Source organism: Hermetia illucens, chromosome 4 (assembly GCF_905115235.1).
Source record: "Hermetia illucens chromosome 4, iHerIll2.2.curated.20191125, whole genome shotgun sequence".
NCBI classification, from domain to species: domain Eukaryota; kingdom Metazoa; phylum Arthropoda; class Insecta; order Diptera; family Stratiomyidae; genus Hermetia; species Hermetia illucens.
This window is the reverse complement of record NC_051852.1, coordinates 44,783,435-44,795,510: the sequence shown is the minus strand read 5'-3', so window position 1 is coordinate 44,795,510 and position 12,076 is coordinate 44,783,435. Positions and strand designations below refer to the sequence as shown.

The 12,076-nt window shown below is 41.7% G+C and overlaps 1 protein-coding gene across 1 annotated transcript; it reads left to right on the top strand.

Annotated features, from left to right (window-relative positions):
- Window positions 1-2,858: 2,858 nt before the first annotated feature.
- Window positions 2,859-3,980, top strand: LOC119655534. Its single transcript, XM_038061448.1, has 4 exons — window positions 2,859-3,271; window positions 3,335-3,492; window positions 3,568-3,695; window positions 3,758-3,980. Exons 1-4 carry the CDS (start codon window positions 2,973-2,975, stop codon window positions 3,908-3,910), a joined length of 738 nt encoding a protein of 245 aa, XP_037917376.1. The 5' UTR covers window positions 2,859-2,972; the 3' UTR covers window positions 3,911-3,980.
- Window positions 3,981-12,076: the final 8,096 nt, after the last annotated feature.

Genomic DNA, 12,076 nt, shown 5'->3' with positions numbered 1-12,076 from the left:
TGTGGGTGAAAGACACAACCATACAAAAACAATGGTGTTCCCGGGAGCGGGTTTCGTAAGAGCAAAAGTCAATGGCATCTACATCTAGAGTGGTTATGTCCCTCCTATTGCGACAACAACGCAATATGAGAAAATGTTAGACAGCTTGGTGTTTGACGCTAGAGACCACGGCTTTGAAATTATTACCGACGATCAACATATGGTCATTGGAGTGGGGAATTCAAACTACGAACACCAGAAGCCAAATCCTACTTGAAACCTTCGCGGAGCTGGACATTTTAGTAGCCAACGTTGGATGCGTGCTCACCTTTCGCGGCAAAAGGTTGAGCTCGCTTGTCGAGCTGGTGCGAGGGATGGTCTATTGGGTCAGTGAAAACGGCACCCACAATGACCACCAGGCCATTTTTCTCAACCTTAGAAACTGATTATGTTGCAGCCAAATGTGCAACAGAATTTAAACAAGTCGGGAAACCGGAAGCTGCACGCTTCAGGTACGAAAGGTTTTGTGTATTTCTTAGTACGTAGCACGTAATATATCCATATATTATGTAAGAGTATCCACTTTCGGGTGATATTGACATTCATAGTCTTCAATTTTCAAAGAAGCAACAAATTTGAGGTATTATAACTTTGTTAGTAATAGTGCGATTTCCACCAAACTTGGTAAAATCATGCTATACATTACAGCCTATATCACTGCAATTTCATGGTACTCGGATGAACTTAAGGGGGGTTTCTAACCAATTACAAAAAATTGTAGTAATATACTATTATTAACTTTATTTAAACAGATATCGGCATGGAAGGTATTTCGGAGCCCAGGCACCATATAGTGGCAGCGTCCTGATTTTTTTCAGATTTTTCGGTTTGGTAGTTTCTGAGAATGGCCCCCTTAAAGAAGTGATCACTTTCAACCCCCCGGGCTCCCCACCCTTCCAACAAATGTCAAAACTAAGATCGGCTTTGAAAAGTACTAATCGAGACCTTTAATTTGATACCTCACATGACTATATTTGATGAAAAAAAATTTTACACCCCCCTTTTGCATGTATGGGGACCCCCCCTTAAATTTCACCTAAAAGGATGTAATTCACTGTATGCGTGAGCGTTTACAGTTCCCACCTTTCTACCAAATTTGGTGTCAATCGCTATAACCGTCTCCGAGAAAAATGCGTGTGACGGACAGACAGACAGACAGACAGACAGACGGACAGACAGACAGACAGACAGACAGACAGACAGACAGACAGACAGACAGACAGACAGTAAACCGTAAACACAAAACCTTAAAAACCAAGTTAGCTGACTGGCCCACTGGGTCTTTCGAAGAGGAGACATTCCTAGCGGGTTTAGAAAGAGATCACGATCCAAAGGGAACAGCGCTGGATAAAGTGAGTCAGCTAGATGTCAAGAATGCCTTTAATTCAGCCAACTGGAGTTAGATGGAAAACACCTTGGCTAAACTGAATGTCCCTGGTTACTGCGCTCGAATAATCGCGAGTTGTCTCTCGGAGAGACTTCTTTATGTGTTGTGACAGCAAGTGTTTTTATGGTTTCGTATTAGGGCCCCTCTTGTGGAACATAATGTAAAACGGAGTGCTTGGCTTTCGTGTGCAGAGGAAGTAACGTTGATTGGTTGTGCAGACGACCTGGCGGTGGTGGTAGTTGCCAAGCACCCTGAGGACGTGGAAGTTTATGGAATTGAAACCATTCTGACTATTAAAGTATGATTACAAATGGTTAAAGTAGAAGAAAATAGAAAGGAAAAATACTGTCAAAATAAGCTTTGTTAATCACAAGATCGTTTTAAAATCGATCATTAAGTACCTGGGGATAATAATTGATGCCAAGTTGAGCTTGAAGGAGCACGGGATTATGCGCGAGAAAAGACAGCAAAGGCTAGGTCAGCTTTAGTAAGGACGATGCGTAATATTGGAGGTCCAAAACATAGTTGCCGTCTATTTATAGCAGGGGAGGTGAGATCTATTCTGTGGTACGTGGCTCCTGTCTGTGGACAACGCGGTGAACTAGGGGAGAGGGAGTTCGGCACACTGGCCGATCGCACCAAGGGTGTGCAGTGTATATAGGACAATCAGATGACGAAGTTTGTCATCGTGAGAATGATTCCTTTGAGTTTTCTAGTGATTAAGGTGCACTGTCTCTAACAGAGAAGAAGGGCAAATCTGCTTAGGAGCTGTACAGGAGATTCCTTGCATTAAAAGATGGGTAGAGAGAAAACACGAAGAATTGAGTTACCATCTAACACAGTTTATTACGGAACACGGTGGATACATGAAGTATTTGCATCGCTTCAAATTAGACGAGTCCCAAATTCGCGCTACACCGAGGTCCCGGAGCATGTTATGTTCCATTGTTCGAGATTTGCTACTCGCTCTAAGGATAAATTTTTCGGACGATTTCACTATACACATTTAAAAGCCTGACTACCTTTCATTATCAGTGGGTGAAGGATGTTGAGTCCCATGGTTCTAAATGTTCATACTTCTGAAAATTCACCGTGAACCGTGGCAATCAATACTAACCCTACTTGCAATTGTTCTACGTCCATAAGCAAGGTGTAATGTGGTCAAAATTGCGCTTGAGGCGAGTTTTTTGATCGTGTTAATCAGCAACGCCAAAAACAAATATCCCGCGAATTTACTGAACAAATGGTCAAGGATACTCTCCAACCGAACTCTGAGGAATATTATTCCTGGAGTTGATTTTGTGAAAAGATACAATCTCTAAATTAAAACGAATTCTGCTCAAAGGACGGTTACATTGACCCTCGATTGATTAAAAATCAAATAAGGAATCATTCATCTATAAATATGCCCAGACACATTGGCATCCTAAAATGAATTTCGAAGTTTCCCCGCGAGAAATGACAAATAAAAAATAATCGTAAATTTGAAATTGCATGTATTTTAGATATAATTGCTATAAGAATTCCAAGAAAATTAAGAAAAATAATGTCCTTAGCATATATGAAACCAGTTGTATGGAGTGTTCAAGATGGCATACTTGTTCGGGATTTAAAAAAATCTGATTGCAAGGCAGCGCTAGATTTTTTAAAGAAATGGCACTTGACATCCAGCGTTTTGTTGCACACTTTCAACGTTAAACATTGTTGCAGTTCACTTATGAGTTTCTTCCAAATAGTTTATTACATTATGAAAGACGAGACGTCCTTGCTTGCAATCGACGATGACACTCAGGAAATTGTCGGAGTTTTGGTGGGAAAGCCAATGATACGGGAAAATTGGAGCTGGTGAGTACAAATTTGACTGGTATTGACCGAAATGAAATATTCACGGGTACGTTTATGATGCAGGAACTTCTTCAGAATGTTACTGCCGACGAATTATGTTTCTCAAATTATTGGAAACTTTGAACGTGATATGGTCATGGCTCATGTTCCGAATGCAGAACACAGGGACCCGCCTTCAAGTTATCACGTATTTGCTATATGCCTGTCACCTGCCTATAAAGGTACTTAACGTTTTGCTTCCGCTTGTACTCCTTTCGATTGCTCATATTTTGATATTCAATCTTAAACTTTCATAGGGAGGAACCAAAAGCCAAGATTTTTGATTGATGCATATAAAGTCGCTCGGAGTTTAGGCCTGCCGAAGTTAAGTTTCATAGGGAAGTCCCTTAATGATCAAATTCGTGCATCAAGAATAGGAATGACTGTAAAAAAGATCTTAATTCTATATTTAAATCTGTTAGCTATTGAGCGTTTGTTTACTTTAAGGAAATAACGAAAACGTGCTATGGCGACTATGTGGATTCAAATGGAGAGAAACTCATAAAAACCTATCCATCTGGCCAGTATTACGCTATTCACTTCGAGATGGATGTCGGGCCAAAATGTAATATGTCAATCTACGAAAGGAGGATAGAATGATTGGGCAAATATTCAAAATATATTTGGGTATGAAACGTGTAAATATATTTAAAACATTGAACAATTATCCGTCGATAAGTGAATACAATTGTTTGCAAATTGTGAATTCCGTGGCAAACTACATGCCTGTGTGGCTACAGAAGCGTGACTCATTGCTTGTGTTCATGGCAGACAATAGAAGTCCTTTTCAGAATGTAAAATCTATCCACCGTCTCCGCTAATTTTCTAATTATTTTTCTATCTCTACACTCTACACCCTTCATTTGAAACAACTAGAAACGTATGTATAGCAAAAAGAACACTGATATTGGCTCTTACTTATCGCACCCCTGTCTACTCACGGGGACGGAGAGGTTTGTCTCCCCAATTTTCACGATCCCGCGTGGACAAAAAGTGTCTTGAACAACTTGCCACAGAATATTGATGAGTACTGGGTCGCCATCAAAAGGGCTTTTATCCCTGATGCAAGTTCAATTGTCAGTCGTGTTCCAAAGGACGCCATAAGTTCTGGTTGATTTCAAAAACTTGGGAGGCAATCCAGCGAATATAAAGAGTTTAGAACCATGATGATGCGAGGGGGTGAGTATGAGACGGTAGAATTCCAATAAAGCAGTAGTACCAAGTACCAAAAGTCGTAAAAAAAGAAATTCGTAATTGCGGTGGTCTCACAAATATGCTGTGGTCCCAAGTCTTCCGATGGTCTGGTGAAGGCCATTAAGGATAAGAGGCATAAATAGCACCTTACACAGGTTCTCATCATATAATATCATAAAAACCTGGCCGAAGCGAAAGTCATTGCCCACCTTCTGAAATTGCATAATTGATATAATTTCTATTTCGGGTCGTCGAGAGAATGTCGGGCCCGGGGAAAATCCTTTCTTTCTCCCTCTCGGAAGGCCTGGGTAAAGTATGTTGAAGTTCTAGTTTCCACGGGCGAATGGACGAAAAATCCATCCATCCCCAAACAACAATAAAATTACATTTGTCATCAATGCGCTGGAACTAATATTTGCAACCCCAGTAGTCTCTACTACTTTCATTTCAAAATCATGAAAAGCCAAAATTTTCCTCAGAGAATGGGAAAACAAATAAATGCCAAAATTTCGAAGGAGGGCGTCCGTCCTAAGTGCCACAATTTTAGGTGTATTTGCATAATTCCGGCGGTTACAGAGATCCTAGGATGAACCGAATCATTGGTCTAAACAGTTGAAGTTTAAGTCGCTGTACAACTTGTGTGGCGATCTTAAGGGTAGATGGATAAATAACTTTTGTAGGATTGGGTTTTATGGCCCCTTACTGCAACTTGCCAGCTTATTGTGTGAACTACCAAAGTTCGTTTAAGTGAATAGTCATATTCGCCAGGTCCAAAAGATATTCGACTAGATGCATCTGATCGAGCTTCATTTCATGTTTTGTTACTCCGCAGGTAGTAAACTTCCACCGTGTAGGTACAGGGTTGCCTAGTATGATATAAAAGATGGTCTTATCCTCCTCACTGCAGTCTGAATATTGGATCTCTAATGTAGACAACCGTCGCAGATTTTATTTGCCTTCCGTATTGCAGCATGAATTTGCTGTGCCTATGGCCCATCACTATTTCCTATCAATGGACTAATTTTCCAATTCCTTAGGGCTTTCACAACTAAGGAGCTGCTGATTTAGTGTTATCGTTTGGGGGTTCAAATAGTTATTGGCATCCTTTTCTAGCAAGTACATTCACTTTTCATTGCCGCCAGTACTATTATATCCCACTATTTGTGTGTTTGTCTATTCGAGATAGGAGAGAGGCAAAGCCTCTGAGCACTCAGACCTTAGTGTTCCATTGTACTCGATTCCCCGTCTAACAGAATATCCTGGATTCGTTTATGGATCGCAGGATTTCCGTTAGTAGATTTGATGCTACCCGTTGCATTTGGAGCACATTAGCAACAAAAATTGAATGTCTGATGCGCTCATGGGCGGGACACTCATATAGAAATGTTCCGTGAATTTCGCTTCCTTATTACAAGATGGACCCGTATCATCTTGTATAATTCTTATTCTGAACAGATGCCCAGCTAGTGTATTACGGCCAGTCAGAATGCCCAAAATACTTCTGCAAGTCTTCCTGCTTTTCGACAGGATGAACTCTGCAGTATATTTGTTTGGTTCTGACAGGGAAAGTTTGATGTGTCTAGCAGCATTAAGGCTTCGCCAGTTGACATTATAGGAAATTTGCTCCTAGTTTTTGATAGCAGCATCAGCCAATCCTACTGACACCCCAATTGCTGGATCCGGTCGGGCATGGGGGAAGTTGAAGGCTCTTTTGCTAAGGTACCCGAGATTTCATTTCCCTCTACACCACAATGACCAGGTATCCAGAGTAATTTCACCGTATTCAATCTAGAAACAGAGTTCAATCGATTTCTACATTCCTGAACGATTTTTGAAGTGATCAAAGTACAACTCAACGCAGCTTTACTATCGCTACAGATTGCGATGCGCTTGCTCTTCAATCATCCAGATTGTCGCCCTTAGGATCGGATATACTTCAGTCTGAAAGACCGTTGTGTATTGTCCCAGCGGAAAAGCCCACCTTTCGTTTTTATTCCAGAGGCAGACTCCGGCTCCAGAACCATTTTCTGTTTTTGAATCGTCGGTGTAAAAGACGTCAGAATATCCTGACACGCACTTTCTCGTTCGTCCCAGTTTTCTCTTCGTTTCAAGATAACATCATATCTTCTACCAAACAGATGTATGGGGATCCGAGAATCGGAAGGCATTGCGAAAACTAGACTCAGTTCTCCCGATGACTCTTCCAATGCTCTGTGCCTCCCATGTCCATTGTTTCCCATAGATCCAATCGAATTAGTCTATGAGCTGCTCTCATTTCAGCGCTCTGAATAAACAAACCCAAGGGCTGTAAATTGAGTATTACATTCAGAGCTGCACCGGATGTCGCGCTCATGGCACCGGTGATACTCAGACACACAGTTCTCTGCAGTGTGGCTAGTTTTGTTTCACTTTAACCCACCACACTACGGATGCATAAGCGAACATGTTGAGGCAAAGGTCCGTCTACACAGGCCATAAGCTGCCAGAGCTCGTTTCATCTTTATCTCTACATGTTTGTTCCAAAGAAGCTTCTTGTCTAGAATAACTCCCAGATATTTCACTTCTTCGGAGAGTTGAAGTGCTATAGCCCTCATCTCTGGAAGGCAAAGGCCATTCCGTTTCCTCCTTTTTGTAAATAATACCATTGTGTCCCACTACAATGCTACATCGTTTTTAGTTGTCAAGTTATTATAGTTTCGTTGGCATTCCCATGCTTTTTTAAATCTGCTTTGAGGTGATGAAATCGTGGTTGTCAGAGAAAATGTGGATTTCAGCATGTCTGTACAACCCCCGCAGATTTTAATCAATGGAACTTCGCGGGGGAGACATTGATATCTCCGATGTCCGCGAACACTGTGTTCAAAAAATTCAACTTGGCCCGTAAAGTACGGGCAAGGATCTCTAAAATTATTGATGGCTTAGCTCTTATTGTGACAGTAGCGCTATTGCTAGCTTGCAATAGCACAATCAATCAAATGAGCAGAATTAATGCTACGTGCTATAATTGTATGCATGTAAACTTTTTATCGCTCATGGAAAGCAGCTAGTAAATCGGAACGTAACAAACCACGTAGCTGGGTTTGATTCTTCAAGGCTGAAAAGCATTGATGTTCTCATTAGTCATATTTATTCAGTGAGAGATATGAGAACTAGATTGCTGGAGCCCAGCTCATCGTGTCATTTATAATACCTTGCAGGTATTGACATAGTTTTTTGTATTAATGTCCCATCCACTTAATTTCTCAGCTGCTCTTTATTTTTCCGGCAATTGTGTGCCGTAGAAACGGTTAACAATTGTCGAAAAATGCTGTATCTTTAAAAAATTAGAACCAGTCATTTCGACCAGTCGGTTAGCGATGGAGTCTAGTGTTTCTAAGGTTGCAATTACAAAAATTAAGGCAAACAGAGGACAAATATATTAAGCAGCGTCAAGTATCTGCGAAAACAATTACCAAAAAATTTTTTCATGAAGCAGAAAACGAAGGTATGAAACGTAGGCGGTATATATGGTTCTTAGACCAACGCTCAAAAGCTCTATTTTAAAAGCAAACTGGGAAGAGATTTTTCAAATCAATCCTAACCAAAATACGAATGATTTTAAGTCAAAGTTGGCTTTTAAATTACCCCTACATGAGGATGGACTATTCCGTAGTCTACACAATGACGAAATCTATGAGCGATACCATGACCGTCCGGTTGTGGATAAATTCTGGCTCAATAGGTTACGGTGGGCGGGTCACTTAATCCGTATGGATGAGGATGATCCCACCCGGAAAGTCTATAAGGGCAATATCTATGGTAGAAAAAGAAGACGAGGCAGACCCTGCTTAGGATGGGGCGATGGCGTAGACCAGGACGCCAGACAGCTTTTGGGGAAATCGAATTGGTGGACCTCGCCGCAAAACCGGGATGTCTGGAGTTCCTTATTAAGGCAGGCCTAGACCGGATACCGGTTGTTGCGCAGTTGATGATGATGATGATGGCTTTTAAAATTCAAGTGCCGGCAGCAAGACATCAACAGCCAAATCATTTGCTCACCCCCGAATGAAAAAATCTAAAATATTAACAAAACATATATATTATGTGAATCCACGGCTTGTTTGTTATTTCATGTATATTTACACATATATACTTTTTAAATTATTTTAACGTTCCTAGTTCACAAAAGTTGAAAGGCCTAAACACAAGCAGGTTAACTTTTTTGAATCTCCACTATCTTAGTATGGAGACTGAAGAAATTGACTAAGTACATGAAGAACGAAGAATGTTTTTTAGTGTTTTGCGGCCAGTGTTTCTGGGACGACCCCCTTCCTTAATATATGACCTATTCATAGCTACTTTCGCTTTCCCATCAACACATCCAGGGGTAACTCGCCTATGCGCCGATCAAGATCTTCATTCGAAATTTTATCAGACCAGAGTCTCCCGCTGGCACAACGCAAACAAGTATTGACGAGGGCTTGGGGCTTTCGAGTAACAGTAGACATACAAATATACAAATTGATCGATGTTTTGCCCATTAATGCCCCGTCAGGCTAAGAACCTTGATTTTGTTGTTATTTATTTCCAGTCAGACTCTACCTGCCTTCTTTTGCAAATCCAGAGCATTTCACTAAGGTTCATAATTCGTTGAGAGAGATGTAATCAGAACAGTCGAGTATTTGTCGAAAGATGTCAGGATCCATTGAATCAGATCCTCGTCCTCCGGGCAAGGCACCCTTAAGAACTTCACAACTAACAAGAACAAACAATATAGACGGCAAGATATGAGATTTCACCTCGGTGCCGAACGTGACACAGTGCCATCACATGCCGCTCTAATAATAACCATTAGTTTCTTCGGAATGCTCAACCTGCGTAGGTTACTCCAGATGCACTCTCGGTTGACGCTGTCGAGTCTTCCAAACATCTAAAAACGAAGAAGAGTAGGTGCAGCATACCATCCCAAAATGATCCGCAAGATGTTGATGTGATCCTGTCTTCAGTCGATGAATCCTTCGAGATGTTCTTTGATACTTTTCAGGATTAGTTGTTATTGCTGAGATTTATCTTAAACTTATTTATAATCTAGGTTGGGTTCGATGCATAAGGTAAAGGGTCAATATTTCAAGTGGTATATAATTTTGTAATTCTTTGGGTTATAATATTTTTTTTGTGTGTCAATACATTGTTTTGAATCAATTGTTCTGCCGGTTTCGAACGAAACTTGGCATGTATCAAATTAATTAGTAAAATTTCTTTCGTATGAATAACCACAAGGTGATTCACACACAAGTGTAACTTGATATGCATTGAGATATCAAAGCTCAAAATAGAATGGACCACAGTGGCTATCGGAAAGGGTCCTTCCTGCTTGTTTCTCGGACGTTTCGAATATTCGATTCAACCTGCTGAATCGCTATTCGAATTTCCCGAAATTGGTCAGAGGCATATTTTATGCATTGAAGAACTCGGTTACTGCCTGCGAATATGACTAAAGCCACCGAAGAATTTTACAAACTACAAGAACTGAAATTCACCTAAGAATTCGAGGTGTTAAAGCAAAACGGCCAGCAAGGGAAGAAATTGAGGAAATTACACCCATTTGTTGATCAACAAGCTCTATTATGAGTTGAAGGAAGACTGCGAAATGCAAACATCGCAAATGATCATATACATCCGGTCTACTACCTCGGTATCATTACGTCACTCAACTTATTATTCGAAAAGCACATGAAAGTCCTGGGGGTTTAACGTGAGTACCTGCCATGCAGGCATAATACCACGGTCCTCTTCGGACACGGATTGATTTTGGGACCACAATCAGAGCCCCGCCATGCAAGCACAGCGGTCCTGGTTTATACTGAGTGCAGGCTCAGCATTCATACCAGTGGATGCGAGGCCTATCTAACACCTCTGCCGCAACTAAGGGGTACGGCGCCCGAGTTATACAGCGCAACTCCACGCTTGAGCTTCGAGGAGCTCTGCCCGCGATGCAGGAATAACCACAACCACCATGAAACTCCCACTAGGGGGCCAACTGCAAATAACCGGGCCAAGAACACATCCTCCAGGAATTCTCCTTCTCCTTCCGGTTCCCATGGTACCAGATAACCTCCGGTGAGGCTTCGTGGCCGAAGCCACTTCAGATGAGTCCCTTGCAGACTCGGGTCTGATCGCCCTCCTCGAGCACGTGGGGGCGATTCGAAAGGCACAGAAAAATACCCTCCATGGATTATAAACGATCAAAGGATAATGTGCGGAGAGATACGTCGATGTTTTACTTGCATAAGGTATACAAGCCGGACCACATTAGGACACCTTTCCTGCAATGTTGCTTAGACTATGCCGGTCCATTCAAGGCTCGAATGACAAAAGATCGTCAAATGGCGACTCTAGAAGGATATACCTGCGTCTTCATTCGTATGGTGACTACTGTGCATTTTGAGCTAGTAAGAGGCTTAACCGGAAGGAGAGGATTATATGCCCGGATCTACAGCAACATTTGAGCAACTTTGTTGGATCAAACGAACGGAACGACAACGAGGTACAACAAGCAATCGTATCCGCAACAAAGAAGATCGCAGCAATGTCGACAAAGGCATTTTGGTGACCTGTAACAGGGCGCTGTGAAGTCGTCGAAACGTAATAATAATTCCGATGACTTGGAGGCTTTGATACCAGTTCATTTTTCATTTCGACAGAACACAGTGTAGTTTGTATGAGCGTTGGCAGCAGATAAAAGCTCTACATCAATTTTTCTGGAAACGGTGGGACACGAGATTACCTATATCACCTGTAAACACGAGCCAAGTGCGATAAGAAGGCTCTCAACATCAAGTCTAGCCAATTGGTCGCTGGTTCGCAGTAAAGCAATAGAAGAGTACCAGTAGGCGCGATACAATATCATGGATCACAAGAGCAGCAGGCGTTGTAAATCTGCGTCCGTTGTGATCCCGAGAATGGACCTTCCGCGGAGTTAAATAAAAACAATAATAAGCACTTACCAGGGAGGCACCGATCAGCAAAACAGTCGATAAAAAGGCATCAAGCACCGCCGTCGGCCCGAACCCTTGCTGCGGGGTCCGCTTGTCGACCAACGTTCGCTTCGAGTGGGGTTCAAGTGCTGCAACTCATTGCACAGCGGAACGCCTTCTACCGTTTGTCATCTTTGATAATTGGATTAATCAAACATCCAATCCAAGCAGCTAATAAAAATAATCGTTGGGCTACTGGTGACATACAGTCAACTGTTCATCGCCATCAACTCCTTCCAGGATGTGCGTTATGCAGGTGAAATCTCGGTTTATTTGGTCGTTCGTAGATCGTATCCCAGCACAGTAGCACACAGTTTGGCATGTCGTATATATTCTTTGTTATTTTAGGTGCGCATAAGATCTTTTCGTCAATTGTTTGGATGACTGTATATGTGAAATTCATAACTCCAGATTCTTAGCAAATTCAATGAATCTTCAACCTTTTCCTTCTAGCAGCTCGGACTTTAAACCGTTAATTCAAAACTCAATCAATTTGATTTAAAGTCGCTGAGCAGGATGCAAAAATCGTACACTACTCATCAGAAATGTTTAACTT